Source organism: Salmo salar, chromosome ssa16 (assembly GCF_905237065.1).
Source record: "Salmo salar chromosome ssa16, Ssal_v3.1, whole genome shotgun sequence".
NCBI lineage: Eukaryota > Metazoa > Chordata > Actinopteri > Salmoniformes > Salmonidae > Salmo > Salmo salar.
The window spans coordinates 85,935,771-85,963,270 of NC_059457.1; the positions used below are offsets into that span (position 1 = coordinate 85,935,771).

General features: G+C 48.9%; 1 protein-coding gene across 1 annotated transcript in view; it reads right to left on the reverse strand.

The window, feature by feature from the left end:
• Positions 1 to 3,882: 3,882 nt before the first annotated feature.
• LOC106574831 (vacuolar protein sorting-associated protein 8 homolog) overlaps positions 3,883 to 27,500 on the reverse strand; it is a 157,405-nt gene continuing 133,787 nt past the window's right edge. The window contains 5 exon segments of the mRNA XM_045698361.1: positions 3,883 to 4,116; positions 17,065 to 17,106; positions 18,559 to 18,724; positions 19,221 to 19,302; positions 19,305 to 19,383. Of these exon segments, the coding sequence (XP_045554317.1) occupies positions 3,898 to 4,116; positions 17,065 to 17,106; positions 18,559 to 18,724; positions 19,221 to 19,302; positions 19,305 to 19,383 (588 nt within the window). The 3' untranslated portion in view covers positions 3,883 to 3,897.

Here is a 27,500-nt window from a genome sequence, read left to right on the forward strand (position 1 = left end):
GTGTGTGTGTGTGTGTGTGTGTGTGTGTGTGTGTGTGTGTGTGTGTGTGTGTGTGTGTGTGTGTGTGTGTGTGTGTGTGAATGCGTGTTTTTACGCCCCGGTAAACCGGACTGAATTAATAAGGGGACGGAATATAGGAGGCTCTCTCTCTCTCTGTTCATTATATACTAATGTGGGAGGATCAGACAAACAGCTTTTAACACCATGGAGGGGAATAGGGAGAGGGAGGGAGGAGTGGAGGGATCAGGAGAGGGAGAGAAGAGAGGAGTGGAGGGATCAGGAGAGGGAGAGAAGAGAGGAGTGGAGGGATCAGGAGAGGGAGGGAGGAATGGAGGGATCAGGAGAGGGAGGGAGGGGAGGAGAGGAGGATTCAGGAGAGGGAGGGAGGAATGGAGGGATCAGGAGAGGGAGAGAAGAGAGGAGTGGAGGGATCAGGAGAGGGAGGGAGGAATGGAGGGATCAGGAGAGGGAGGGAGGAGAGGAGAGGAGGGATCAGGAGAGGGAGGGAGGAATGGAGGGATCAGGAGAGGGAGGGAGGGAGGAGAGGAGGGATCAGGCGAGGGAGAGAAGAGAGGAGTGGAGCTTTCAGGAGAGGGAGGGAGGAATGGAGGGATCAGGAGAGGGAGGGAGGGAGGAGAGGAGGGATCAGGAGAGGGAGGGAGAGGGAGGGAGGAGAGGAGGGATCAGGAGAGGGAGGGAGGAAAGGAGGGATAAGGAGAGGGAGGGAGGGGAGGATAGGAGGGATAAGGAGAGGGAGAGAGGAGAGGTGGGATAAGGAGAGGGAGGGAGGAGAGGAGGGATCAGGAGAGGGAGGGAGGGGAGGAGAGGAGGATTCAGGAGAGGGAGGGAGGAATGGAGGGATCAGGAGAGGGAGGGAGGAGTGGAGGGATAAGGAGAGGGAGAGAGGAGAGGAGGGATAAGGAGAGGGAGGGAGGAGAGGAGTGGAGGGATCAGGAAGGGAGGGAGGAATGGAGGGATCAGGAGAGGGATAAGGAGAGGGAGAGAGGAGAGGAGGGATAAGGAGAGGGAGAGGAGGGATAAGGAGAGGGAGAGGAGGGATAAGGAGAGGGAGGGAGGGGAGGAGAGGAGGGATAAGGAGAGGGAGGGAGGGGAGGAGAGGAGGGATAAGGAGAGGGAGGGAGGAGAGGAATGGAGGGATCAGGAGAGAAGAGAGGAGTGGAGGGATCAGGAGAGGGAGGGAGGAGTGGAGGGATCAGGAGAGGGAGGGAGGGAGGAGAGGAGGGATAAGGAGAGGGAGGGAGGAGAGGAGGGATCAGGAGAGGGAGGGAGGAAAGGAGGGATAAGGAGAGGGAGGGAGGAGAGGAGGGATCAGGAGAGGGAGGGAGGAGTGGAGGGATAAGGAGAGGGAGAGAGGAGAGGAGGGATAAGGAGAGGGAGAGAGGAGAGGAGGGATAAGGAGAGGGAGGGAGGAGAGGAGTGGAGGGATCAGGAAGGGAGGGAGGAATGGAGGGATCAGGAGAGGGATAAGGAGAGGGAGAGAGGAGAGGAGGGATAAGGAGAGGGAGAGAGGAGAGGTGGGATAAGGAGAGGGAGGGAGGGGAGGAGAGGAGGGATCAGGAGAGGGAGGGAGGGGAGGAGAGGAGGATTCAGGAGAGGGAGGGAGGAATGGAGGGATCAGGAGAGGGAGGGAGGAGTGGAGGGATAAGGAGAGGGAGGGAGGAGTGGAGGGATAAGGAGAGGGAGAGAGGAGAGGAGGGATAAGGAGAGGGAGAGAGGAGAGGAGGGATAAGGAGAGGGAGAGAGGAGAGGAGGGATAAGGAAGGGAGGGAGGAATGGAGGGATCAGGAGAGGGATAAGGAGAGGGAGAGAGGAGAGGAGGGATAAGGAGAGGGAGAGGAGGGATAAGGAGAGGGAGGGAGGGGAGGAGAGGAGGGATAAGGAGAGGAAGGGAGGAGAGGAATGGAGGGATCAGGAGAGAAGAGAGGAGTGGAGGGATCAGGAGAGGGAGGGAGGAATGGAGGGATCAGGAGAGGGAGGGAGGAGAGGAGAGGAGGGATCAGGAGAGGGAGGGAGGAATGGAGGGATCAGGAGAGGGAGAGAGGAGAGGAGGGATAAGGAGAGGGAGGGAGGAGAGGAATGGAGTGATCAGGAGAGGGAGGGAGGAATGGAGGGATCAGGAGAGGGAGGGAGGGAGGGGAGGAGAGGAGGGATCAGGAGAGGGAGAGAAGAGAGAAGAGAGGTGTGGAGGGATCAGGAGAGGGAGGGAGGAATGGAGGGATCAGGAGAGGGAGGGAGGAGTGGAGGGATAAGGAGAGGGAGAGAGGAGAGGAGGGATAAGGAGAGGGAGGGAGGAGAGGAATGGAGTGATCAGGAGAGGGAGGGAGGAATGGAGGGATCAGGAGAGGGAGGGAGGGAGGGGAGGAGAGGAGGGATCAGGAGAGGGAGAGAAGAGAGAAGAGAGGTGTGGAGGGATCAGGAGAGGGAGGGAGGAATGGAGGGATCAGGAGAGGGAGGGAGGAGTGGAGGGATAAGGAGAGGGAGGGAGGAGGGATAAGGAGAGGGAGGGAGGAGTGGAGGGATAAGGAGAGGGAGAGAGGAGAGGAGGGATAAGGAGAGGGAGGGAGGAGAGGAATGGAGTGATCAGGAGAGGGAGGGAGGAATGGAGGGATCAGGAGAGGGAGGGAGGAGGGATAAGGAGAGGGAGAGAGGAGAGGAGGGATAAGGAGAGGGAGAGGAGGGATAAGGAGAGGGAGGGAGGGGAGGAGTGGAGGGATCAGGAGAGGGAGGGAGGAATGGAGGGATCTGGAGAGGGAGAGAGGAGAGGAGAGAAGGGAGGACAGGAATGGAGGGATAAGGAGAGTGAGGGAGGGTGGAGAGGAGGGATAACGAGAGGGAGGGAGGAATGGAGGGATAAGGAGAGGGAGGGAGGGAGGAGAGGAGGGAGAAGGAGAGGGAGGAGAGGAGGGATAAGGAGAGTGAGGGAGGAGAGAAGGGAGGACAGGAATGGAGGGATCAGGAGAGGGAGGGAGGAGAGGAGGGATATGGAGAGGGAGGGAGGAGAGGAGGGAAGAGGGGAGTGTGAGGGAGGAGTGGAGGGATAAGGAGAGGTAGGAAGGAGAGGAGAGAAGGGATAAGGAGAGGGAGGAAGGAGAGGAGTGAAGGGATAAGGAGAGGGAGGGAGGAGAGGAGTGAAGGAATAAGGAGAGGGAGGCAGGAGAGGAGTGGAGGGATCAGAAGGATGGCATGGTAGAGGAAGAGAGGAGAGAAGGAGGGGGATATTTCCCCTGAACAGAAGGATGGCATGGTAGAGGAAGAGAGGAGAGAAGGAGGGGGATATTTCCCCTGAACAGAAGGATGGCATGGTAGAGGAAGAGAGGAGAGAAGGAGGGGGATATTTCCCCTGAACAGAAGGATGGCATGGTAGAGGAAGAGAGGAGAGAAGGAGGGGGATATTTCCCCTGAACAGAAGGATGGCATGGTAGAGGAAGAGAGGAGGAGGGGGATATTTCCCCTGAACAGAAGGATGGCATGGTAGAGGAAGAGAGGTAGTAGATCAGTTCTCCAACAGTACTGTCCTCTCTGTCAGTGAGGAGGAAACAAGTTGTCACAGAGTTAAATGGTCTCTTTCATGATCCCAGGAGATTGAAGAGGACCTCAACCTACTGAGACAGTCTAACACAGGCTTCCCTGATTCATATCATTAACCCTCCTTCCTCTCCATCACTTCCTCTCTGCCTGCCTCTCTGTCTCTCTCTCTGCCTGCCTCTCTGTCTCTCTCTCTGCCTGCCTCTCTGTCTCTCTCTCTGCCTGCCTCTCTCTCTCTCTCTCTGCCTGCCTGTCTCTCTCTCTCTCTGCCTGCCTCTCTCTCTCTCTGCCTGCCTGTCTCTCTCTCTCTCTCTGCCTGCCTGTCTCTCTCCATCATTATTCAAAGCCCAGTCAGCTATAGGAAGTATTGATGCTTGCTAATCCTTTAGTATATCCACTTACTGACAGTGATGTCTTCCATGTTTCAATGCAGAGAGAACAATAAAATGAGAGGAGACAGAGAAACCCAGATATGAGTAGCAGACCTACCCTGGAAGGTCCTCTGTAGAGACATCGTAGCTGGTCCCAGGACTGACACTGCTGGGGGTCCAATGTGGTCTCAGCAAACACCTACAACACATCAGCATGGATCAGCCACAACACATCAGCATGGATCAGCCACAACACAACACATCAGCATGGATCAGCCACAACACAACACATCAGCATGGATCAGCCACAACACAACACATCAGCATGGATCAGCCACAACACAACACATCAGCATGGATCAGCCACAACACAACACATCAGCATGGATCAGCCACAACACATCAGCATGGATCAGCCACAACACATCAGCATGGATCAGCCACAACACATCAGCATGGATCAGCCACAACACATCAGCATGGATCAGCCACAACACATCAGCATGGATCAGCCACAACACATCAGCATGGATCAGCCACAACACATCAGCATGGATCAGCCACAACACATCAGCATGGATCAGCCGCAACACAACACATCAGCATGGATCAGCCGCAACACAACACATCAGCATGGATCAGCCGCAACACAACACATCAGCATGGATCAGCCGCAACACAACACATCAGCATGGATCAGCCACAACACAACACATCAGCATGGATCAGCCACAACACAACACATCAGCATGGATCAGCCACAACACATCAGCATGGATCAGCCACAACACAACACATCAGCATGGATCAGCCACAACACAACACATCAGCATGGATCAGCCACAACACAACACATCAGCATGGATCAGCCACAACACAACACATCAGCATGGATCAGCCACAACACAACACATCAGCATGGATCAGCCACAACACAACACATCAGCATGGATCAGCCACAACACAACACAGCAACATGGATCAGCCACAACACAACACAGCAACATGGATCAGCCACAACACAACACAGCAACATGGATCAGCCACAACACAACAAAGCAACATGGATCAGCCGCAACACAACACAGCAACATGGATCAGCCGCAACACAACACAGCAACATGGATCAGCCGCAACACAACACAGCAACATGGATCAGCCACAACACAACACATCAGCATGGATCAGCCACAACACAACACATCAGCATGGATCAGCCACAACACAGCAACATGGATCAGCGACAACACAGCAACATGGATCAGCCACAGATGTTGGTTGATTGATTATATGGTTGATTTAAGGGTTGTGAAATGTATAAGAACAGAGTTCAGCTCAGAGAATAACACGTTAATTATCCCCCGCAGAATGAAATAAAACACTGATCTATAAAACATCTCATATGGATCTCTGGTATCTCTATAGGACACTATTCCCCGTCTCTGATCTCTAGGACACTATTCCCCGTCTCTCATCTCTAGGACACTATTCCCCGTCTCTCATCTCTAGGACACTATCCCCGTCTCTAGGACACTATCCCCGTCTCTAGGACACTATCCCCGTCTCTAGGACACCATCCCCGTCTCTAGGACACCATCCCCATCTCTAGGACACCATCCCCCGTCTCTCATCACTAGGACACCATCCCCATCTCTAGGACACCATCCCCGTCTCTAGGACACCATCCCCATCTCTAGGACACCATCCCCCGTCTCTCATCACTAGGACACCATCCCCGTCTCTAGGACACCATCCCCATCTCTAGGACACCATCCCCCGTCTCTCATCACTAGGACACCATCCCCGTCTCTAGGACACCATCCCCGTCTCTAGGACACCATCCCCCGTCTCTCATCTCTAGGACACCATCCCCATCTCTAGGACACCATCCCCATCTCTAGGACACCATCCCCATCTCTAGGACACCATCCCCATCTCTAGGACACCATCCCCCGTCTCTCATCACTAGGACACCATCCCTGTCTCTCATCACTAGGACACCATCCCTGTCTCTCATCTCTAGGACACCATCCCCGTCTCTAGGACACCATCCCCATCTCTAGGACACCATCCCCCGTCTCTCATCACTAGGACACCATCCCCATCTCTAGGACACCATCCCTGTCTCTCATCTCTAGGACACCATCCCCGTCTCTAGGACACCATCCCCATCTCTAGGACACCATCCCCATCTCTAGGACACCATCCCCATCTCTAGGACACCATCCCCCGTCTCTCATCACTAGGACACCATCCCCATCTCTAGGACACCATCCCCATCTCTAGGACACCATCCCCATCTCTAGGACACCATCCCCCGTCTCTCATCACTAGGACACCATCCCCATCTCTAGGACACCATCCCCATCTCTAGGACACCATCCCCCGTCTCTCATCTCTAGGACACCATCCCCCGTCTCTCATGACTAGGACACCATCCCCATCTCTAGGACACCATCCCCCGTCTCTCATCACTAGGACACCATCCCCATCTCTAGGACACCATCCTCCATCTCTCATCACTAGGACACCATCCCCATCTCTAGGACACCATCCCCCGTCTCTCATCACTAGGACACCATCCCTGTCTCTCATCACTAGGACACCATCCCCGTCTCTAGGACACCATCCCCATCTCTAGGACACCATCCCCCGTCTCTCATCACTAGGACACCATCCCTGTCTCTCATCACTAGGACACCATCCCCGTCTCTAGGACACCATCCCCATCTCTAGGACACCATCCCCCGTCTCTCATCACTAGGACACCATCCCCATCTCTAGGACACCATCCCCATCTCTAGGACACCATCCCCCGTCTCTCATCACTAGGACACCATCCCCATCTCTAGGACACCATCCCCATCTCTAGGACACCATCCCCGTCTCTAGGACACCATCCCCATCTCTAGGACACCATCCCCCGTCTCTCATCACTAGGACACCATCCCCATCTCTAGGACACCATCCCCATCTCTAGGACACCATCCCCATCTCTAGGACACCATCCCCCGTCTCTCATCACTAGGACACCATCCCTGTCTCTCATCACTAGGACACCCGCCCCCGTCTCTCATCTCTAGGACACCATCCCCGTCTCTCATCTCTAGGACACCATCCCCATCTCTAGGACACCATCCCCCGTCTCTCATCACTAGGACACCATCCCTGTCTCTCATCACTAGGACACCATCCCCGTCTCTAGGACACCATCCCCATCTCTAGGACACCATCCCCCGTCTCTCATCACTAGGACACCATCCCTGTCTCTCATCACTAGGACACCATCCCCCGTCTCTCATCACTAGGACACCATCCCTGTCTCTCATCTCTAGGACACCATCCCCGTCTCTCATCTCTAGGACACCATCCCCGTCTTCAGGACACTATCCCCGTCTTCAGGACACTATCCCCGTCTTCAGGACACTATCCCCGTCTCTCGGACACTATCCCCGTCTCTCGTCTCCAGGACACTATCCCCGTCTCTAGGACAACATCCCCGTCTCTAGGACACCATCCCCGTCTCTAGGACACCATCCCCGTCTCTAGGACACCATCCCCGTCTTCAGGACACTATCCCCGTCTCTCGGACACTATCCCCGTCTCTCGTCTCCAGGACACTATCCCCGTCTCTCGGACACTATCCCCGTCTCTCGTCTCCAGGACACCATCCCCGTCTCTAGGACACCATCCCCGTCTCTAGGACACCATCCCCGTCTCTAGGACACCATACCCGTCTCTCATCTCTAGGACACTATCACCAACCCTGTCTCTCCTCTCTAGGAGGAGGAGATGGGGATTGTGTCTCTCATCTCTAGGACACCATCCCAGTCTCTCGGACATCATCCCCATCTCTCGGACACAATCCCCGTCTCTCGGACACCATCCCCGTCTTTAGCCACGCCTCTAGGACACTATCCCCGTCTCTAGGACACTATGCACATCTCTCATCTCTAGGACACTATCCACGTCTCTCATCTCTAGGACACTATGCACATCTCTCATCTCTAGGACACTATAGTAGCTCCAAAGACTTTCACTGTTGACAGGCTTCAATTAACAGAAAAATAACAGAATAAAACAATAATTGTTTCCACGGCCCTCTGGTGATTTGGATCTTTTTTAATAGCTGTAAAATGCCAGCGCCTGAGGAAAAACCCATCAAACGTGACCTGCATGAAGATTGGCTGAACGACAACAAGAGAAAGATAATCTGTTTTGAAAAGTCAGTTATTTAAGATAAATGCAGGGTAGAAGTGACATTTACAACATTGACTGGAGGCTAAACAGGTGTGTTGTCTGATTGGTGAGATGCCATTTTCAAACGCTGACAGAGAGAAAGGGAGATGTGAAGGATTCTGGGACGGTGAACAGCAAACCACTGATAGAGTGATGGATCAGAAAGTGTTAATTCCCCTTGACTTAGTCTACATGTTGTTGTGTTACAGCCTGAATTCAAAATGGATTACATTGATTTGTTTTCTCTCACCCATCTACACACAATACCCCATGAATTATTTTATAATTTTTTAAATACAGAAATCTAATTTATATAAGTATTCACCCGAGTCAATGCTTTGTAAAAGCACCTTTGGTGGCGATTGCAGCTTTGAGTCGCCTTGGGTATGACTGGATCAGCTTTGAGTCGCCTTGGGTATGACTGGATCAGCTTTGAGTCGTCTTGGGGATGTCTGGATCAGCTTTGAGTCGTCTTGGGGAAGTCTGGATCAGCTTTGAGTCGTCTTGGGGAAGTCTGGATCAGCTTTGAGTCGTCTTGGAGATGTCTGGATCAGCTTTGAGTCGTCTTGGGGAAGTCTGGATCAGCTTTGAGTCGTCTTGGGGAAGTCTGGATCAGCTTTGAGTCGTCTTGGGGAAGTCTGGATCAGCTTTGAGTCGTCTTGGGGAAGTCTGGATCAGCTTTGAGTCGTCTTGGGGAAGTCTGGATCAGCTTTGAGTCGTCTTGGGGAAGTCTGGATCAGCTTTGAGTCGTCTTTGGGAAGTCTGGATCAGCTTTGAGTCGTCTTGGGGAAGTCTGGATCAGCATTGAGTCGTCTTGGGGATGTCTGGATCAGCTTTGAGTCGTCTTGAGGATGTCTGGATCAGCTTTGAGTCGTCTTGGGTATGACTGGATCAGCTTTGAGTCGTCTTGGGGAAGTCTGGATCAGCTTTGAGTCGTCTTGGGGAAGTCTGGATCAGCTTTGAGTCGTCTTGGGGATGTCTGGATCAGCTTTGAGTCGTCTTGGGGATGTCTGGATCAGCTTTGAGTCGTCTTGAGGATGTCTGGATCAGCTTTGAGTAGTCTTGGGTATGACTGGATCAGCTTTGAGTCGTCTTGGGGAAGTCTGGATCAGCTTTGAGTCGTCTTGGGGAAGTCTGGATCAGCTTTGAGTCGTCTTGGGGATGTCTGGATCAGCTTTGAGTCGTCTTGGGGAAGTCTGGATCAGCTTTGAGTCGTCTTGGGGAAGTCTGGATCAGCTTTGAGTCGTCTTGGGGAAGTCTGGATGAGCTTTGAGTCGTCTTGGGGAAGTCTGGATCAGCTTTGAGTCGTCTTGGGGAAGTCTGGATCAGCTTTGAGTCGTCTTGGGGAAGTCTGGATCAGCTTTGAGTCGTCTTGGGGAAGTCTGGATCAGCTTTGAGTCGTCTTGGGGAAGTCTGGATCAGCTTTGAGTCATCTTAGGGAAGTCTGGATCAGGTTTGAGTCGTCTTGGTTATTCCTGGATCAGCTTTGCACATCTGGATTTGGTGATTTTCTCAAGTTCTGTTATGTTAGATGGAAAGTGGCGGTGAACAGTAACCTTCAAGTCTTTCCACAGATTTTCAATGGGATAGAAGTCTGTGCTTTGGCTGGGCCACTCAAGGACTTTCACATTCTTGTTCTGAAGCCATTCCAGCGTTGCTTTGGCTGTATGCTTGGGGTCATTGTCCTGTTGGAATGTAAATCTTCGTCCCAGTCTAAGGTTGTTTGCACTCTGAAGCAGGTTCTCAATGATCTGCCTGTATTTGGCTCCATTCATTGATCCCTCTATCCTTACCAGCCTCACAGTCCCTGCCACTGAAAAGCATCCCCATAGTATGATGCTGCAACCACCATGCTTCACGGTAGAGATGGTGTTAGACGGGTGATGGTAGGGATGGTGTTAGACGGGCTATGTCTGGTTCTCTCCAGACATAGCGCTTTGCATTCAGGCCCGAAGAGTTCAATTTCAGTCTCATCAGACCACAGAACCGTTTGCCTCATGCTGTCTTCACAGGACTTTTTTGCAAACACCAGGTGTGCTGTCATGTGCCTTTTTTCTCAGGAGTGGCTTCCGTCTGGCCACTCTCCCAAGTTCTGTAGAGACTGTTGTCCTTCCGGCAGGTTCTCCCATCTCAGCCAAGGAACTCCGTAATAATGTCAGAGTAGTCATTGGGTTTTTGGTCAACTCCCTGACCAAGGTCCTTCTTGTCCGGTTGCTCAGTTTGGTCAGACGGCCAGCTCTAGGCAGAGTCTGGGTAGTTCCATATTTGTTCAATTTCCCAATAATGGAGACAGACCACTGTGCTCTTGAAAACTTTCAACACTCTAGAAATTGTTTCATACCATTCCACAGATACACTACATGATCAAAAGTATGTGGACACCTGCTCATCGAACATCTCATTCCAAAATCATGGGCATTAATATGGAGTTGGTCCCCACTTTGCTGCTAGAACAGCCTCCACTCTTCTGGGAAGGCTTTCCACTAGATGTTGGAACATTGCTGCGGGGACTTGCTTCCATTCAGCCACAAGAGCATTATTGAAGTCGGGCACTGATGTTGGGCGATTACACCTGGCTCACAGCTCAGCGTTCCAATTCATCCTAAAGGTGTTTGATGGGGTTGTGGTCAGGGCTCTGTGCAGGCCAGTCAAGTTCTTCCACACCGATCGCGACAAACCATTTCTATATAGACCTTGCTTTGTGCACAGGGCCACAGAAATCCATTTCATGAAGCTCCCGACGAACAGTTCTTGTGCTGATGTTGCTTCCAGAGGCAGTTTGGAACTTGGTAGTGAGTGTTGCAACCGAGGACAGACTATTTTTATGTACTACGCGCTTCAGCTTCTGTGACCTACCACTTCGCGACTGAACGGTTGTTGTTCCTAGACATTTCTACTTCACAATAACAGCACTTACAGCTGACCGGGGCAGCTCTAGCAGGGCAGAAATTTGACAAACTGACTTGTTGGAAAGGTGGCATCCTATGACGGTGCCACGTTGAAAGTCACGTAGGCCATTCTACTGCCAATGTTTGTCTATGGAGATTGCATGGCTGTGTGCTCAATTGTATACATTGTGGCTGAAATAGACTAATCCACTCATTTGGGGTGGATTAGGGGTGTCCACATACTGCTGTCTATATAGTGTATCTGATTCATCACAGTTCTATCTGTGAGATCTAGGGACACTTCCTCCAGTTCCTCTGACTTCAGGGTATAGTTCCTGCACTGTCAACTGTGGGACCTTATATAGAGACAGGTGTGTTTCTTTCTAAATCAGCTCCAAACAACTGAATTGGTCCCAGGTGGACTCCAATCAAGGATGATCAAAGGAAATTGGATCCACCTGAGCTCAATCTGGAGGGTCATAACAAAGGGTTTGAATACTTATGTAAATTAGATATTTCTGTATTGCATTTTCAACAAATTAGCTAAAATGTCAATTTAATCCATTTTGAATTCAGGCTGTAATGCAACATAACGTGGAATAAGTCAAGGGGTGTGAATACTTTCTGAAGGCGCTGGATTTCTCTGTGGTTGTGTATGTGTTAATATTCTATTTTCAATGTTTGATTTTTCCTTTGTATGTCATAGTTACAGTGAATGAGTGTGTGTATGGTGTGTGTGTGTATGGTTTGTGTGTATGGGGTGTGTATGGTGTGTGTGTGTATGGTGTGTATGTATGGTGTGTATATGGTGTGTGTGAGGTGTGTGTATGGTGTGTGTATGGTGTGTGTGAGGTGTGTATGGTGTGTGTGAGGTGTGTGTATGGTGTGTGAGGTGTGTATGGTGTGTGTATGGTAGGCGTGTGTATGGTAGGTGTGTGTATGGTGTGTGTATGGTGTGTGTGTATGGTGTGTGTGTGTATGTGTATGTGTGTGAGGTGTGTATGGTGTGTGTGTGTGTGTGTGTGTGTGTGTGTGTGTGTGTGTGTGTGTGTGTGTGTGTGTGTGTGTGTGTGTGTGTGTGAGGTGTGTATGGTGTGTGTGAGGTGTGTATGGTGTGTGTGAGAAGTGTGTGAGGTGTGTATGGTGTGTGTGAGGTGTGTATGGTGTGTGTGAGGTGTGTATGGTGTGTGTGAGGTGTTTATGGTGTGTGTGAGGTGTGTATGGTGTGTTTGGTGTGTGTATGGTGTGTGTTTGGTGTGTGTTTGGTGTGTGTATGGTGTGTGATGTGTGTGTATGGTGTGTGATGTGTGTGTATGGTGTGTGATGTGTGTGTATGGTGTGTGTGTATGGTGTGTGTGAGGTGTGTGTGAGGTGTGTATGGTGTGTATGGTGTGTGTGAGGTGTGTATGGTGTGTGTGAGGTGTGTATGGTGTGTGTGAGGTGTGTATGGTGTGTGTGAGGTGTGTATGGTGTGTGTTTGGTGTGTGATGTGTGTGTATGGTGTGTGATGTGTGTGTATAGTGTGTGAGGTGTGTGAATGGTGTGTTAGGTGTGTGTGAGGTGTGTGTGAGGTGTGTGTGAGGTGTGTGTGAGGTGTGTATGGTGTGTATGGTGTGTATGGTGTGTGTGAGGTGTGTATGGTGTGTGTATGGTGTGTGATGTGTGTGTATGGTGTGTGATGTGTGTGTATGGTGTGTGATGTGTGTGTATGGTGTGTGATGTGTGTGTATGGTGTGTGTGTGTGAGGTGTGTGAGGTGTGTGTGAGGTGTGTGTGAGGTGTGTGTGAGGTGTGTGATGTGTGTGTATGGTGTGTGATGTGTGTGTATGGTGTGTGATGTGTGTGTATGGTGTGTGATGTGTGTGTATGGTGTGTGATGTGTGTGTATGGTGTGTGATGTGTGTGTGTGAGGTGTGTGAGGTGTGTGTGTGAGGTGTGTGAGGTGTGTGTGAGGTGTGTGTGGTGTGTGTATGGTAGGTGTGTGTATGGTGTGTGTGTGTATGGTGTGTGTGTATGGTGTGTGTGTATGTGTGTGAGGTGTGTATGGTGTGTGTGTGTGTGTGTGTGTGTGTGAGGTGTGTATGGTGTGTGTGAGGTGTGTATGGTGTGTGTGAGGTGTGTATGGTGTGTGTGAGGTGTGTGTGAGGTGTGTATGGTGTGTGTGAGGTGTGTGTATGGTGTGTGATGTGTGTGTATGGTGTGTGATGTGTGTGTATGGTGTGTGATGTGTGTGTATGGTGTGTGATGTGTGTGTATGGTGTGTGATGTGTGTGTATGGTGTGTGATGTGTGTGTGTGAGGTGTGTGAGGTGTGTGTGAGGTGTGTGTGGTGTGTGTGAGGTGTGTGTGAGGTGTGTGTGAGGTGTGTGTATGGTGTGTGTATGGTAGGTGTGTGTATGGTGTGTGTATGGTGTGTGTGTATGGTGTGTGTGTATGTGTGTGAGGTGTGTATGGTGTGTGTGTGTGTGAGGTGTGTATGGTGTGTGTGAGGTGTGTATGGTGTGTGTGAGGTGTGTGTGAGGTGTGTATGGTGTGTGTGAGGTGTGTATGGTGTGTGTGAGGTGTGTATGGTGTGTGTGAGGTGTGTATGGTGTGTGTGAGGTGTGTATGGTGTGTGTTTGGTGTGTGAATGGTGTGTGATGTGTGTGTATGGTGTGTGATGTGTGTGTATGGTGTGTGATGGGTGTGTATAGCGTGTGAGGTGTGTGAATGGTGTGTGAGGTGTGTGTGAGGTGTGTGTGAGGTGTGTATGGTGTGTATGGTGTGTGTTTGGTGTGTGATGTGTGTGTATGGTGTGTGATGTGTGTGTATGGTGTGTGATGTGTGTGTATGGTGTGTGTGAGGTGTGTGTGGTGTGTGATGTGTGTGTATGGTGTGTGATGTGTGTGTATGGTGTGTGTGTATGGTGTGTGATGTGTGTGTATGGTGTGTGATGTGTGTGTATGGTGTGTGTGTATTGTGTGTGAGGTGTGTGTATGGTGTGTGTTTGGTGTGTGTATGGTGTGTGATGTGTGTGTATGGTGTGTGTATGGTGTGTGATGTGTGTGTGTGAGGTGTGTGTGAGGTGTGTGTGGTGTGTGTGAGGTGTGTGAGGTGTGTGTGAGGTGTGTGTGAGGTGTGTGTGAGGTGTGTGTGAGGTGTGTGTGAGGTGTGTATGGTGTGTGTATGGTGTGTGTGAGGTGTGTGTGAGGTGTGTATGGTGTGTGTTTGGTGTGTGAATGGTGTGTGTTTGGTGTGTGAATGGTGTGTGTTTGGTGTGTGAATGGTGTGTGATGTGTGTGTATGGTGTGTGATGTGTGTGTATAGTGTGTGAGGTGTGTGAATGGTGTGTGAGGTGTGTGTGAGGTGTGTGTGAGGTGTGTATGGTGTGTGTGAGGTGTGTATGGTGTGTGTATGGTGTGTGATGTGTGTGTATGGTGTGTGATGTGTGTGTATGGTGTGTGATGTGTGTGTATGGTGTGTGATGTGTGTGTATGGTGTGAGGTGTGTGTGAGGTGTGTGTGAGGTGTGTGATGTGTGTGTATGGTGTGTGATGTGTGTGTATGGTGTGTGATGTGTGTGTGTGAGGTGTGTGTGGTGTGTGTGAGGTGTGTGTGTGTGAGGTGTGTGTGAGGTGTGTGTATGGTGTGTGTATGGTAGGTGTGTGTATGGTAGGTGTGTGTATGGTGTGTGTATGGTGTGTGTGTATGGTGTGTGTGTATGTGTGTGAGGTGTGTATGGTGTGTGTGTGTGTGTGTGTGTGTGAGGTGTGTATGGTGTGTGTGAGGTGTGTATGGTGTGTGTGAGGTGTGTGTGAGGTGTGTATGGTGTGTGTGAGGTGTGTATGGTGTGTGTGAGGTGTGTATGGTGTGTGTGAGGTGTGTATGGTGTGTGTTTGGTGTGTGAATGGTGTGTGATGTGTGTGTATGGTGTGTGATGTGTGTGTATGGTGTGTGATGGGTGTGTATAGCGTGTGAGGTGTGTGAGGTGTGTGTGAGGTGTGTGTGAGGTGTGTGTGAGGTGTGTGTATGGTGTGTGTTTGGTGTGTGTATGGTGTGTGATGTGTGTGTATGGTGTGTATGGTGTGTGTGATGTGTGTGTATGGTGTGTGTGATGTGTGTGTATGGTGTGTGTGTGTGAGGTGTGTGTGAGGTGTGTGAGGTGTGTGTATGGTGTGTGTATGGTGTGTGATGTGTGTGTATGGTGTGTGTTTGGTGTGTGTGGTGTGTGATGTGTGTGTATGGTGTGTGATGTGTGTGTATGGTGTGTGATGTGTGTGTATGGTGTGTGTATGGTGTGTATGGTGTGTGTGTATGGTGTGTATGGTGTGTGTTTGGTGTGTGTATGGTGTGTGATGTGTGTGTATGGTGTGTGATGTGTGTGTATGGTGTGTGATGTGTGTGTGTGAGGTGTGTGTGAGGTGTGTGTGGTGTGTGTGAGGTGTGTGTGAGGTGTGTGTGGTGTGTGTGAGGTGTGTGTGATGTGTGTGTGTGAGGTGTGTGTGAGGTGTGTGTGGTGTGTGTGGTGTGTGTGAGGTGTGTGTGAGGTGTGTGGTCAATTTGGGACACAGACAGAGTCAATAACATCCAGCTATCTAGTGTCACATAACAGTCATCTTCACAAGGCCACCACCGTCTGGACAACAGAGAGAATATAACTAACACATAAACAGTGAGACAATTCAATTGAGAAAGTAAGAGACAAGCGACTAAGAAAGCGAGAGAGCGAGAGAGAGAGAGAGAGAGCGAGAGAGAGAGAGAGAGAGAGAGAGTGTTTCCAGAACCTTCATTAAACTCAGGCGCTCAGTGTTTGGATATTTATTTACTAGACAACTAATTTGAATAAACCAATTACAAGCCATTCATATGGCAGAACGGTCTGCTACAGTCAGACACAGCTAGCTGGAGAAAACACTAACCACTGTTCTTTATTTTCTCCTGGGGGGAAGGGCTGTTGATATAGACTAAGTAGGTGGAAGACAGAGAGAGAGAGACTAAGAGAAAGAGCAAGAGGGGAAGAGAGAGAGAGAGAGAGAAAGGAGAGAGTAAGCCAGAGAGCGAGAGAGGAGAGAGAGAAAGGAGAGAGTAAGCCAGAGAGAGGAGAGAGAGAAAGGAGAGACTAAGCCAGAGAGAAGAGAGGAGAGAAAGGAGAGACTAAGCCAGAGAGAAGAGAGGAGAGAAAGGAGAGACTAAGCCAGAGAGAAGAGAGGAGAGAAAGGAGAGACTAAGCCAGAGAGCGAGAGAAGAGAGAAAGGAGAGACTAAGCCAGAGAGCGAGAGAAGAGAGACTAAGCCAGAGAGCGAGAGAAGAGAGAGAGAAAGGAGAGAGTAAGCCAGAGAGCGAGAGAGGAGAGAGAGAAAGGAGAGACTAAGCCAGAGAGAAGAGAGAGAGAAAGGAGAGACTAAGCCAGAGAGCGAGAGAGGAGAGAGAGAAAGGAGAGACTAAGCCAGAGAGCGAGAGAGGAGAGAGAGAAAGGAGAGACTAAGCCAGAGAGCGAGAGAGGAGAGAGAGAAAGGAGAGACTAAGCCAGAGAGAAGAGCGAGAGAAAGGAGAGACTAAGCCAGAGAGCGAGAGAGGAGAGAGAGAAAGGAGAGACTAAGCCAGAGAGAAGAGAGAGAGAAAGGAGAGACTAAGCCAGAGAGAAGAGAGAGAGAAAGGAGAGACTAAGCCAGAGAGAAGAGAGAGAGAAAGGAGAGACTAAGCCAGAGAGAAGAGAGAGAGAAAGGAGAGACTAAGCCAGAGAGCGAGAGAAGAGAGACTAAGCCAGAGAGCGAGAGAAGAGAGAGAGAAAGGAGAGACTAAGCCAGAGAGAGAGAGAGGAGAGAGAGAAAGACAGATTTTTGTATTGTTTATTTCACTTTTGTTTATTATCTACTTCACTTGCTAAAGGCAATGTAAACATGTTTCCCATGCCAATAAAGCCCTTAAATTGAAATTCAATTGAGAGAAAGAGTGAGAGAAACAGACAGAGAGAGAGAGAGAGTGTAAGACAGACAGATGGGCTGGCTGGATGCTACCTGAGAGGCTACCCCCAACAGTGTTACCTTTTTCCCATCTTCCCCTGCTTCCCTGGACATCACTTTGGTCTGAAACAACAAGAGAGATGACCATCAGAAAACAGAATGGAAGTGACAGACAGATGGAGAGAGGAAGAGAGATGACCATCAGAAAACAGAATGGAAGTGACAGACAGATGGAGAGAGGAAGAGAGATGACCATCAGAAAACAGAATGGAAGTGACAGACAGATGGAGAGAGGAAGAGAGATGACCATCAGAAAACAGAATGGAAGTGACAGACAGATGGAGAGAGGAAGAGAGATGACCATCAGAAAACAGAATGGAAGTGACAGACAGATGGAGAGAGGAAGAGAGATGACCATCAGAAAACAGAATGGAAGTGACAGAGAGAGGAAGAGAGATGTGTGTGTTGCTTCTCTAAAGGTTACTCTACTCTCTCTCTCCCCCTTCCTCCCCCACACTACTCTCTCCCCTCCCCACTCGCTCTCCCCCTTCCCCTCCCCCACCCGACTCTCCCCCACCCCCACCCGACTCTCCCTCTCCCCCTTCCCCCCTCGACTCTCTCCCCCCCTCGACTCTCTCTCTCCCCCTCCCCCCCTCGACTCTCTCTCCCCCCTCCCCCCTCGACTCTCCCTCCCCCCTCGACTCTCTCCCCCTCCCCCCTCGACTCTCCCCCCCCCCCCTCGATCTCTCTCTCCCCCTCACCCCCTCGACTCTCTCTCTCCCCCTCCCCCTCGACTCCCCCCCCTCGACTCTCTCTCCCCCCTCCCCCCTCGACTCTCTCTCCCCCTCGACTCTCTCTCCCCCCCTCCCCCACTCTACTCCCCCCTCCCCACTCTACTCCCCCTCCCCCACTCTACTCCCCCCTCCCCCACTCTACTCTCTCTCCCCCACTCTACTCTCTCTGCCCCTCCCCTCCCTCACTCGACTCTCTACTCTCAATTCAAGGGCTTTATTGGCATGTGAAATATATGTTAACATTGCCAAAGCAAGTGAAGTAGATAAACAAAAGTGAAATAAACAATAAAAATAAACAGTAAACATTACAATCACATAGAAGTTCCAAATGTCATATTATGTCTATAAACAGTGTTTTAACAATGTGCAAATGGTTAAAGTACAAAAGGGAAAATAAATAAACATAAATATGGGTTGTATTTACAATGGTGTTTGTTCTTCACTGGTTGACCTTTTCTTGTGGCAACAGGTCACACATCTTGCTGCTGTGATGTCACACTGTGGTATTTCACCCAGTAGATATGGGAGTTTATCAAAATCGGTTTGTTTTCTAATTCTTTGTGGATCTGTGTAATCTGAGGGAAATATGTGTCTCTAATATGGTCATACATTGGGCAGGAGGTTAGGAAGTTCAGCTCAGTTTCCACCTCATTTTGTTGGCAGTGTGCACACAACCTGTCTCTCCTCCCCCTCTCATGAGCAGCTACTAGAAAATAACACACAACCAACCCACCCCATTAACAGGTCAGAGGTCATACTCTGTGTGATGTCACTGACTGACCTGTGCGAGGGAGGTGCTCCGCCCCCTCCCGGTCTCCGTGGTGACCATGCCCCTCCCTCTCTGTGAGGAGATACACTTGTAGCAGCTCCAGACCTGCAGCAGCCTGGACTCCGCGTGGCCACTCCCCTTCCGCTGCAGACACTGGCAGTGGTACAGATGACCACAGCTACAACACACACACACACACACACACACACACGGTGTTAACAGCATTACCGTGTGCACAGCCTCCACTACAGCACCAGCCTGGGAAATGCTCAGTGAGGTGACAGGTTCAGAACATTGTACTGTAAACCTATCTGACACCGGTCATCCTCTATCAGAACATTGTACTGTAAACATATGACACCGTTCATCCTGTATCAGAACATTGTACTGTAAACAGATCTGACACCGTTCATCCTCTATCAGAACATTGTACTGTAAACAGATCTGACACCGTTCATCCTCTATCAGAACACTGTACTGTAAATATATCTGACACCGTTCATCCTCTATCAGAACACTGTACTGTAAACAGATCTGACACCATTCATCCTCTATCAGAACACTGTACTGTAAACAGATCTGACACCGTTCATCCTCTAACAGATCTGACACCGTTCATCCTCTATCAAGCGGTTGTAGAGAACACATGTTGATGTGAATGTTGTGGTGATGACCTGAATATGATGATTTGATCTGGGCTGTCCTGACGTCTCTTGTACTGCTGCAGACAGATGTTACAGTGGTCCTGACGAGGGTCCTGCTGACCGCAGCTCGCAGGTGAGACAGGGACCAGTGGAGGTCACGGTTCAACAGACTGGTGGTCGTCTCCAGTAGCGTCTGGGGGGACGGGAGAGGATTACTTGATTTGATTTATTGAATCCTGACCCCAGATCAGTTTCTGCTCTGGACAAATGATTGAAAGAGTGACTGGATTTACTGTTTTCTTCCCCTGGAAATTATTTCTCACAGAATCATACACAAAATCTGTCATCCTCTCTGCTCTCTCAGCATGTTAAATAGTACTGTACAACCCACCAGTCATCCTCTCTGCTCTCTCAGCATGTTAAATAGTACCGTACAACCCACCAGTCATCCTCTCTGCTCTCTCAGCATGTTAAATAGTACCGTACAACCCACCAGTCATCCTCTCTTCTCTCTCAGCATGTTAAATAGTACTGTACAACCCACCAGTCATCCTCTCTACTCTCTCAGCATGTTAAATAGTACCGTACAACCCACCAGTCATCCTCTCTACTCTCTCAGCATGTTAAATAGTACCGTACAACCCACCAGTCATCCTCTCTACTCTCTCAGCATGTTAAATAGTACTGTACAACCCACCAGTCATCCTCTCTACTCTCTCAGCATGTTAAATAGTACTGTACAACCCACCAGTCATCCTCTCTACTCTCTCAGCATGTTAAATAGTACCGTACAACCCACCAGTCATCCTCTCTACTCTCTCAGCATGTTAAATAGTACTGTACAACCCACCAGTCATCCTCTCTGCTCTCTCAGCATGTTAAATAGTACTGTACAACCCACCAGTCATCCTCTCTACTCTCTCAGCATGTTAAATAGTACTGAACAACCCACCAGTCATCCTCTCTACTCTCTCAGCATGTTAAATAGTACTGTACAACCCACCAGTCATCCTCTCTACTCTCTCAGCATGTTAAATAGTACCGTACAACCCACCAGTCATCCTCTCTACTCTCTCAGCATGTTAAATAGTACCGTACAACCCACCAGTCATCCTCTCTACTCTCTCAGCATGTTAAATAGTACCGTACAACCCACCAGTCATCCTCTCTACTCTCTCAGCATGTTAAATAGTACCGTACAACCCACCAGTCATCCTCTCTACTCTCTCAGCATGTTAAATAGTACTGTACAACCCACCAGTCATCCTCTCTACTCTCTCAGCATGTTAAATAGTACTGTACAACCCACCAGTCATCCTCTCTGCTCTCTCAGCATGTTAAATAGTACCGTACAACCCACCAGTCATCCTCTCTGCTCTCTCAGCATGTTAAATAGTACCGTACAACCCACCAGTCATCCTCTCTGCTCTCTCAGCATGTTAAATAGTACCGTACAACCCACCAGTCATCCTCTCTGCTCTCTCAGCATGTTAAATAGTACCGTACAACCCACCAGTCATCCTCTCTACTCTCTCAGCATGTTAAATAGTACCGTACAACCCACCAGTCATCCTCTCTACTCTCTCAGCATGTTAAATAGTACCGTACAACCCACCAGTCATCCTCTCTACTCTCTCAGCATGTTAAATAGTACCGTACAACCCACCAGTCATCCTCTCTACTCTCTCAGCATGTTAAATAGTACCGTACAACCCACCAGTCATCCTCTCTACTCTCTCAGCATGTTAAATAGTACCGTACAACCCACCAGTCATCCTCTCTACTCTCTCAGCATGTTAAATAGTACCGTACAACCCACCAGTCATCCTCTCTACTCTCTCAGCATGTTAAATAGTACCGTACAACCCACCAGTCATCCTCTCTACTCTCTCAGCATGTTAAATAGTACTGTACAACCCACCAGTCATCCTCTCTACTCTCTCAGCATGTTAAAAAGTACCGTACAACCCACCAGTCATCCTCTCTACTCTCTCAGCATGTTAAATAGTACCGTACAACCCACCAGTCATCCTCTCTACTCTCTCAGCATGTTAAATAGTACCGTACAACCCACCAGTCATCCTCTCTACTCTCTCAGCATGTTAAATAGTACCGTACAACCCACCAGTCATCCTCTCTACTCTCTCAGCATGTTAAATAGTACCGTACAACCCACCAGTCATCCTCTCTACTCTCTCAGCATGTTAAATAGTACCGTACAACCCACCAGTCATCCTCTCTACTCTCTCAGCATGTTAAATAGTACCGTACAACCCACCAGTCATCCTCTCTGCTCTCTCAGCATGTTAAATAGTACCGTACAACCCACCAGTCATCCTCTCTACTCTCTCAGCATGTTAAATAGTACCGTACAACCCACCAGTCATCCTCTCTGCTCTCTCAGCATGTTAAATAGTACCGTACAACCCACCAGTCATCCTCTCTGCTCTCTCAGCATGTTAAATAGTACCGTACAACCCACCAGTCATCCTCTCTACTCTCTCAGCATGTTAAATAGTACCGTACAACCCACCAGTCATCCTCTCTACTCTCTCAGCATGTTAAATAGTACCGTACAAACCACCAGTCATCCTCTCTACTCTCTCAGCATGTTAAATAGTACCGTACAACCCACCAGTCATCCTCTCTACTCTCTCAGCATGTTAAATAGTACTTTACAACCCACCAGTCATCCTCTCTACTCTCTCAGCATGTTAAATAGTACCGTACAACCCACCAGTCATCCTCTCTACTCTCTCAGCATGTTAAATAGTACCGTACAACCCACCAGTCATCCTCTCTACTCTCTCAGCATGTTAAATAGTACCGTACAACCCACCAGTCATCCTCTCTACTCTCTCAGCATGTTAAATAGTACCGTACAACCCACCAGTCATCCTCTCTCCTCTCTCAGCATGTTAAATAGTACCGTACAACCCACCAGTCATCCTCTCTACTCTCTCAGCATGTTAAATAGTACCGTACAACCCACCAGTCATCCTCTCTACTCTCTCAGCATGTTAAATAGTACCGTACAACCCACCAGTCATCCTCTCTACTCTCTCAGCATGTTAAATAGTACCGTACAACCCACCAGTCATCCTCTCTGCTCTCTCAGCATGTTAAATAGTACCGTACAACCCACCAGTCATCCTCTCTGCTCTCTCAGCATGTTAAATAGTACCGTACAACCCACCAGTCATCCTCTCTGCTCTCTCAGCATGTTAAATAGTACCGTACAACCCACCAGTCATCCTCTCTGCTCTCTCAGCATGTTAAATAGTACTGTACAACCCACCAGTCATCCTCTCTACTCTCTCAGCATGTTAAATAGTACCGTACAACCCACCAGTCATCCTCTCTACTCTCTCAGCATGTTAAATAGTACTGTACAACCCACCAGTCATCCTCTCTACTCTCTCAGCATGTTAAATAGTACTGTACAACCCACCAGTCATCCTCTCTACTCTCTCAGCATGTTAAATAGTACTGTACAACCCACCAGTCATCCTCTCTACTCTCTCAGCATGTTAAATAGTACTGTACAACCCACCAGTCATCCTCTCTACTCTCTCAGCATGTTAAATAGTACCGTACAACCCACCAGTCATCCTCTCTGCTCTCTCAGCATGTTAAATAGTACCGTACAACCCACCAGTCATCCTCTCTTCTCTCTCAGCATGTTAAATAGTACCGTACAACCCACCAGTCATCCTCTCTTCTCTCTCAGCATGTTAAATAGTACCGTACAACCCACCAGTCATCCTCTCTACTCTCTCAGCATGTTAAATAGTACCGTACAACCCACCAGTCATCCTCTCTACTCTCTCAGCATGTTAAATAGTACCGTACAACCCACCAGTCATCCTCTCTACTCTCTCAGCATGTTAAATAGTACCGTACAACCCACCAGTCATCCTCTCTACTCTCTCAGCATGTTAAATAGTACCGTACAACCCACCAGTCATCCTCTCTACTCTCTCAGCATGTTAAATAGTACCGTACAACCCACCAGTCATCCTCTCTACTCTCTCAGCATGTTAAATAGTACCGTACAACCCACCAGTCATCCTCTCTACTCTCTCAGCATGTTAAATAGTACCGTACAACCCACCAGTCATCCTCTCTACTCTCTCAGCATGTTAAATAGTACCGTACAACCCACCAGTCATCCTCTCTACTCTCTCAGCATGTTAAATAGTACCGTACAACCCACCAGTCATCCTCTCTGCTCTCTCAGCATGTTAAATAGTACCGTACAACCCACCAGTCATCCTCTCTGCTCTCTCAGCATGTTAAATAGTACCGTACAACCCACCAGTCATCCTCTCTACTCTCTCAGCATGTTAAATAGTACCGTACAACCCACCAGTCATCCTCTCTACTCTCTCAGCATGTTAAATAGTACTGTACAACCCACCAGTCATCCTCTCTACTCTCTCAGCATGTTAAATAGTACTGTACAACCCACCAGTCATCCTCTCTACTCTCTCAGCATGTTAAATAGTACTGTACAACCCACCAGTCATCCTCTCTACTCTCTCAGCATGTTAAATAGTACCGTACAACCCACCAGTCATCCTCTCTACTCTCTCAGCATGTTAAATAGTACTGTACAACCCACCAGTCATCCTCTCTCCTCTCTCAGCATGTTAAATAGTACTGTACAACCCACCAGTCATCCTCTCTACTCTCTCAGCATGTTAAATAGTACCGTACAACCCACCAGTCATCCTCTCTACTCTCTCAGCATGTTAAATAGTACTGTACAACCCACCAGTCATCCTCTCTACTCTCTCAGCATGTTAAATAGTACCGTACAACCCACCAGTCATCCTCTCTACTCTCTCAGCATGTTAAATAGTACCGTACAACCCACCAGTCATCCTCTCTACTCTCTCAGCATGTTAAATAGTACCGTACAACCCACCAGTCATCCTCTCTACTCTCTCAGCATGTTAAATAGTACTGTACAACCCACCAGTCATCCTCTCTACTCTCTCAGCATGTTAAATAGTACTGTACAACCCACCAGTCATCCTCTCTACTCTCTCAGCATGTTAAATAGTACCGTACAACCCACCAGTCATCCTCTCTACTCTCTCAGCATGTTAAATAGTACTGTACAACCCACCAGTCATCCTCTCTACTCTCTCAGCATGTTAAATAGTACTGTACAACCCACCAGTCATCCTCTCTCCTCTCTCAGCATGTTAAATAGTACTGTACAACCCACCAGTCATCCTCTCTACTCTCTCAGCATGTTAAATAGTACCGTACAACCCACCAGTCATCCTCTCTACTCTCTCAGCATGTTAAATAGTACTGTACAACCCACCAGTCATCCTCTCTACTCTCTCAGCATGTTAAATAGTACCGTACAACCCACCAGTCATCCTCTCTACTCTCTCAGCATGTTAAATAGTACCGTACAACCCACCAGTCATCCTCTCTACTCTCTCAGCATGTTAAATAGTACCGTACAACCCACCAGTCATCCTCTCTACTCTCTCAGCATGTTAAATAGTACTGTACAACCCACCAGTCATCCTCTCTACTCTCTCAGCATGTTAAATAGTACTGTACAACCCACCAGTCATCCTCTCTACTCTCTCAGCATGTTAAATAGTACCGTACAACCCACCAGTCATCCTCTCTACTCTCTCAGCATGTTAAATAGTACCGTACAACCCACCAGTCATCCTCTCTACTCTCTCAGCATGTTAAATAGTACCGTACAACCCACCAGTCATCCTCTCTACTCTCTCAGCATGTTAAATAGTACTGTACAACCCACCAGTCATCCTCTCTACTCTCTCAGCATGTTAAATAGTACTGTACAACCCACCAGTCATCCTCTCTACTCTCTCAGCATGTTAAATAGTACCGTACAACCCACCAGTCATCCTCTCTACTCTCTCAGCATGTTAAATAGTACTGTACAACCCACCAGTCATCCTCTCTACTCTCTCAGCATGTTAAATAGTACTGTACAACCCACCAGTCATCCTCTCTACTCTCTCAGCATGTTAAATAGTACCGTACAACCCACCAGTCATCCTCTCTACTCTCTCAGCATGTTAAATAGTACCGTACAACCCACCAGTCATCCTCTCTACTCTCTCAGCATGTTAAATAGTACTGTACAACCCACCAGTCATCCTCTCTACTCTCTCAGCATGTTAAATAGTACCGTACAACCCACCAGTCATCCTCTCTACTCTCTCAGCATGTTAAATAGTACTGTACAACCCACCAGTCATCCTCTCTACTCTCTCAGCATGTTAAATAGTACTGGAGGCCTCAGGGAGGGAGAGAGGAGGCCTCAGGGAGGGAGAGAGGAGGCCTCAGGGAGGGAGAGAGGAGGCCTCAGGGAGGGAGAGAGGAGGCCTCAGGGAGGGAGAGAGGAGGCCTCAGGGAGGGAGAGAGGAGGCCTCAGGGAGGGAGAGAGGAGGCCTGCCATTGACACAGTACCACTCTAGTTCACACAGTTCTATTTCACTGCCATGTGGGAGAGGCAATGCTGAGAGCTATTCACTTATCCTCCTATGGACTGTCCTGTCATTTCTCAATGTCAGAGAAGACTGGAGGAAAGGAAGGGAAGGAGGGAGGAGAGGAGTGAGAGAGGAGAAAAGGGGGAGCAGAGGAGGGAGGAGAGAGAGAGGAAAAGAAGGAGAGGAAAGGAGGAAGAAAGGAGTGGAGAGGAAAAGGAGGAGAGGAGAGAGGAAAAGGAGGAGAGGAGAGAGAGGAGGGAGAGGAAAAGGAGGAGAGGAGAGAGAGGAAAAAGAGGAGAGGAGAGAGAGGAGGGAGAGGAAAAGGAGGAGAGGAGAGAGAGGAGAGAGAGGAAAAAGAGGAGAGGAGAGGAGAGAGAGGAGGGAGAGGAAAAGGAGGAGAGGAGAGAGAGGAGGGAGAGGAAAAGGAGGAGAGAGCGAAGGGAGAGGAAAAGGAGGAGAGAGCGAAGGGAGAGGAAAAGAGGGAAGAGAGGTCTACATCCCAAATGGCACACTTGTCATTATGTAGTGTAGTGAACTACTTTTCACTAGTGCACTATAAAGGGAATAGGGTGCCATATGGGACTCAAGAAGAGGAGAGATATGGGGGAAAGTAGCTTTAGCCTCTGAGGGAAAGTCAGGCATTTCATCCCTCTGTGAATTCAACCAGTTCTGCCTGAGTGAGCTGGAGAGAAACGTATGTGTGTGTGTGTGTGTGTGTGTGTGTGTGTGTGTGTGTGTGTGTGTGTGTGTGTGTGTGTGTGTGTGTGTGTGTGTGTGTGTGTGTGTGTGTATCTGAACAACCGTACATGTGTACAGTACCAGTGAAAAGTTTGGACACACCTCCTCATTCAAGGGTTTTTCTTTCTACATTGTAGAATAATAGTGAAGACATCAACTGAAACAACACATATGGAATCATGTAGTAACCAAAAAAGTGTTAACCTCCCTGGGTGTCCCACCTAGTCAACAGCCAGTGGAATCGCGTGGTGCGAAATACAAATACCTCATAAATGCTATAACTTCAATTTCTCAAACATATGACTATTTTACACCATTTTAAAGATAAGACTCTCGTTAATCTAACCACATTGTTCGATTTCAAAAAGGCTTTACAGCGAAAGCAAAACATTAGATTATGTCAGGAGAGTACCCTGCCAAAAATAATCACACAGCCATTTTCAAAGCAAGCATATAATGTCACATAAACCCAAACCACAGCTAAATGCAGCACTAACCTTTGATGATCTTCATCAGATGACACTCCTAGGACATTATGTTATACAATACATGCATGTTTTGTTCAATCAAGTTCATATTTATATCAAAAACCAGCTTTTTACATTAGCATGTGACTAGCATGTGACTAGCATTCCCACCGAACACTGCTGGTGAATTTACTAAATTACTCACAATAAACGTTCACAAAAAACATAATTATTTTAAGAATTATAGATACAGAACTCCTCTATGCACTCGATATGTCCGATTTTAAAATAGCTTTTCGGTGAAAGCACATTTTGCAATATTCTCAGTAGATAGCCCGGCATCACAGGGCTAGCTATTTAGACACCCAGCAAGTTTAGCCTTCACCAAACTCCGATTTACTATTAGAAAAGTTTGATTACCTTTGGTGTTCTTCGTCAGAATGCACTCCCAGGACTGCTACTTCAATAACAAATGTTGGTTTGGTCCCAAATAATCCATTGTTATATCCAAACAGCGGCGTTTTGTTCGTGCGTTCAAGACACTATCCGAAAGGGTAAATAAGGGTGGCGAGCATGGCGCATTTCGTGACAAAAAAATTCGAAATATTCCA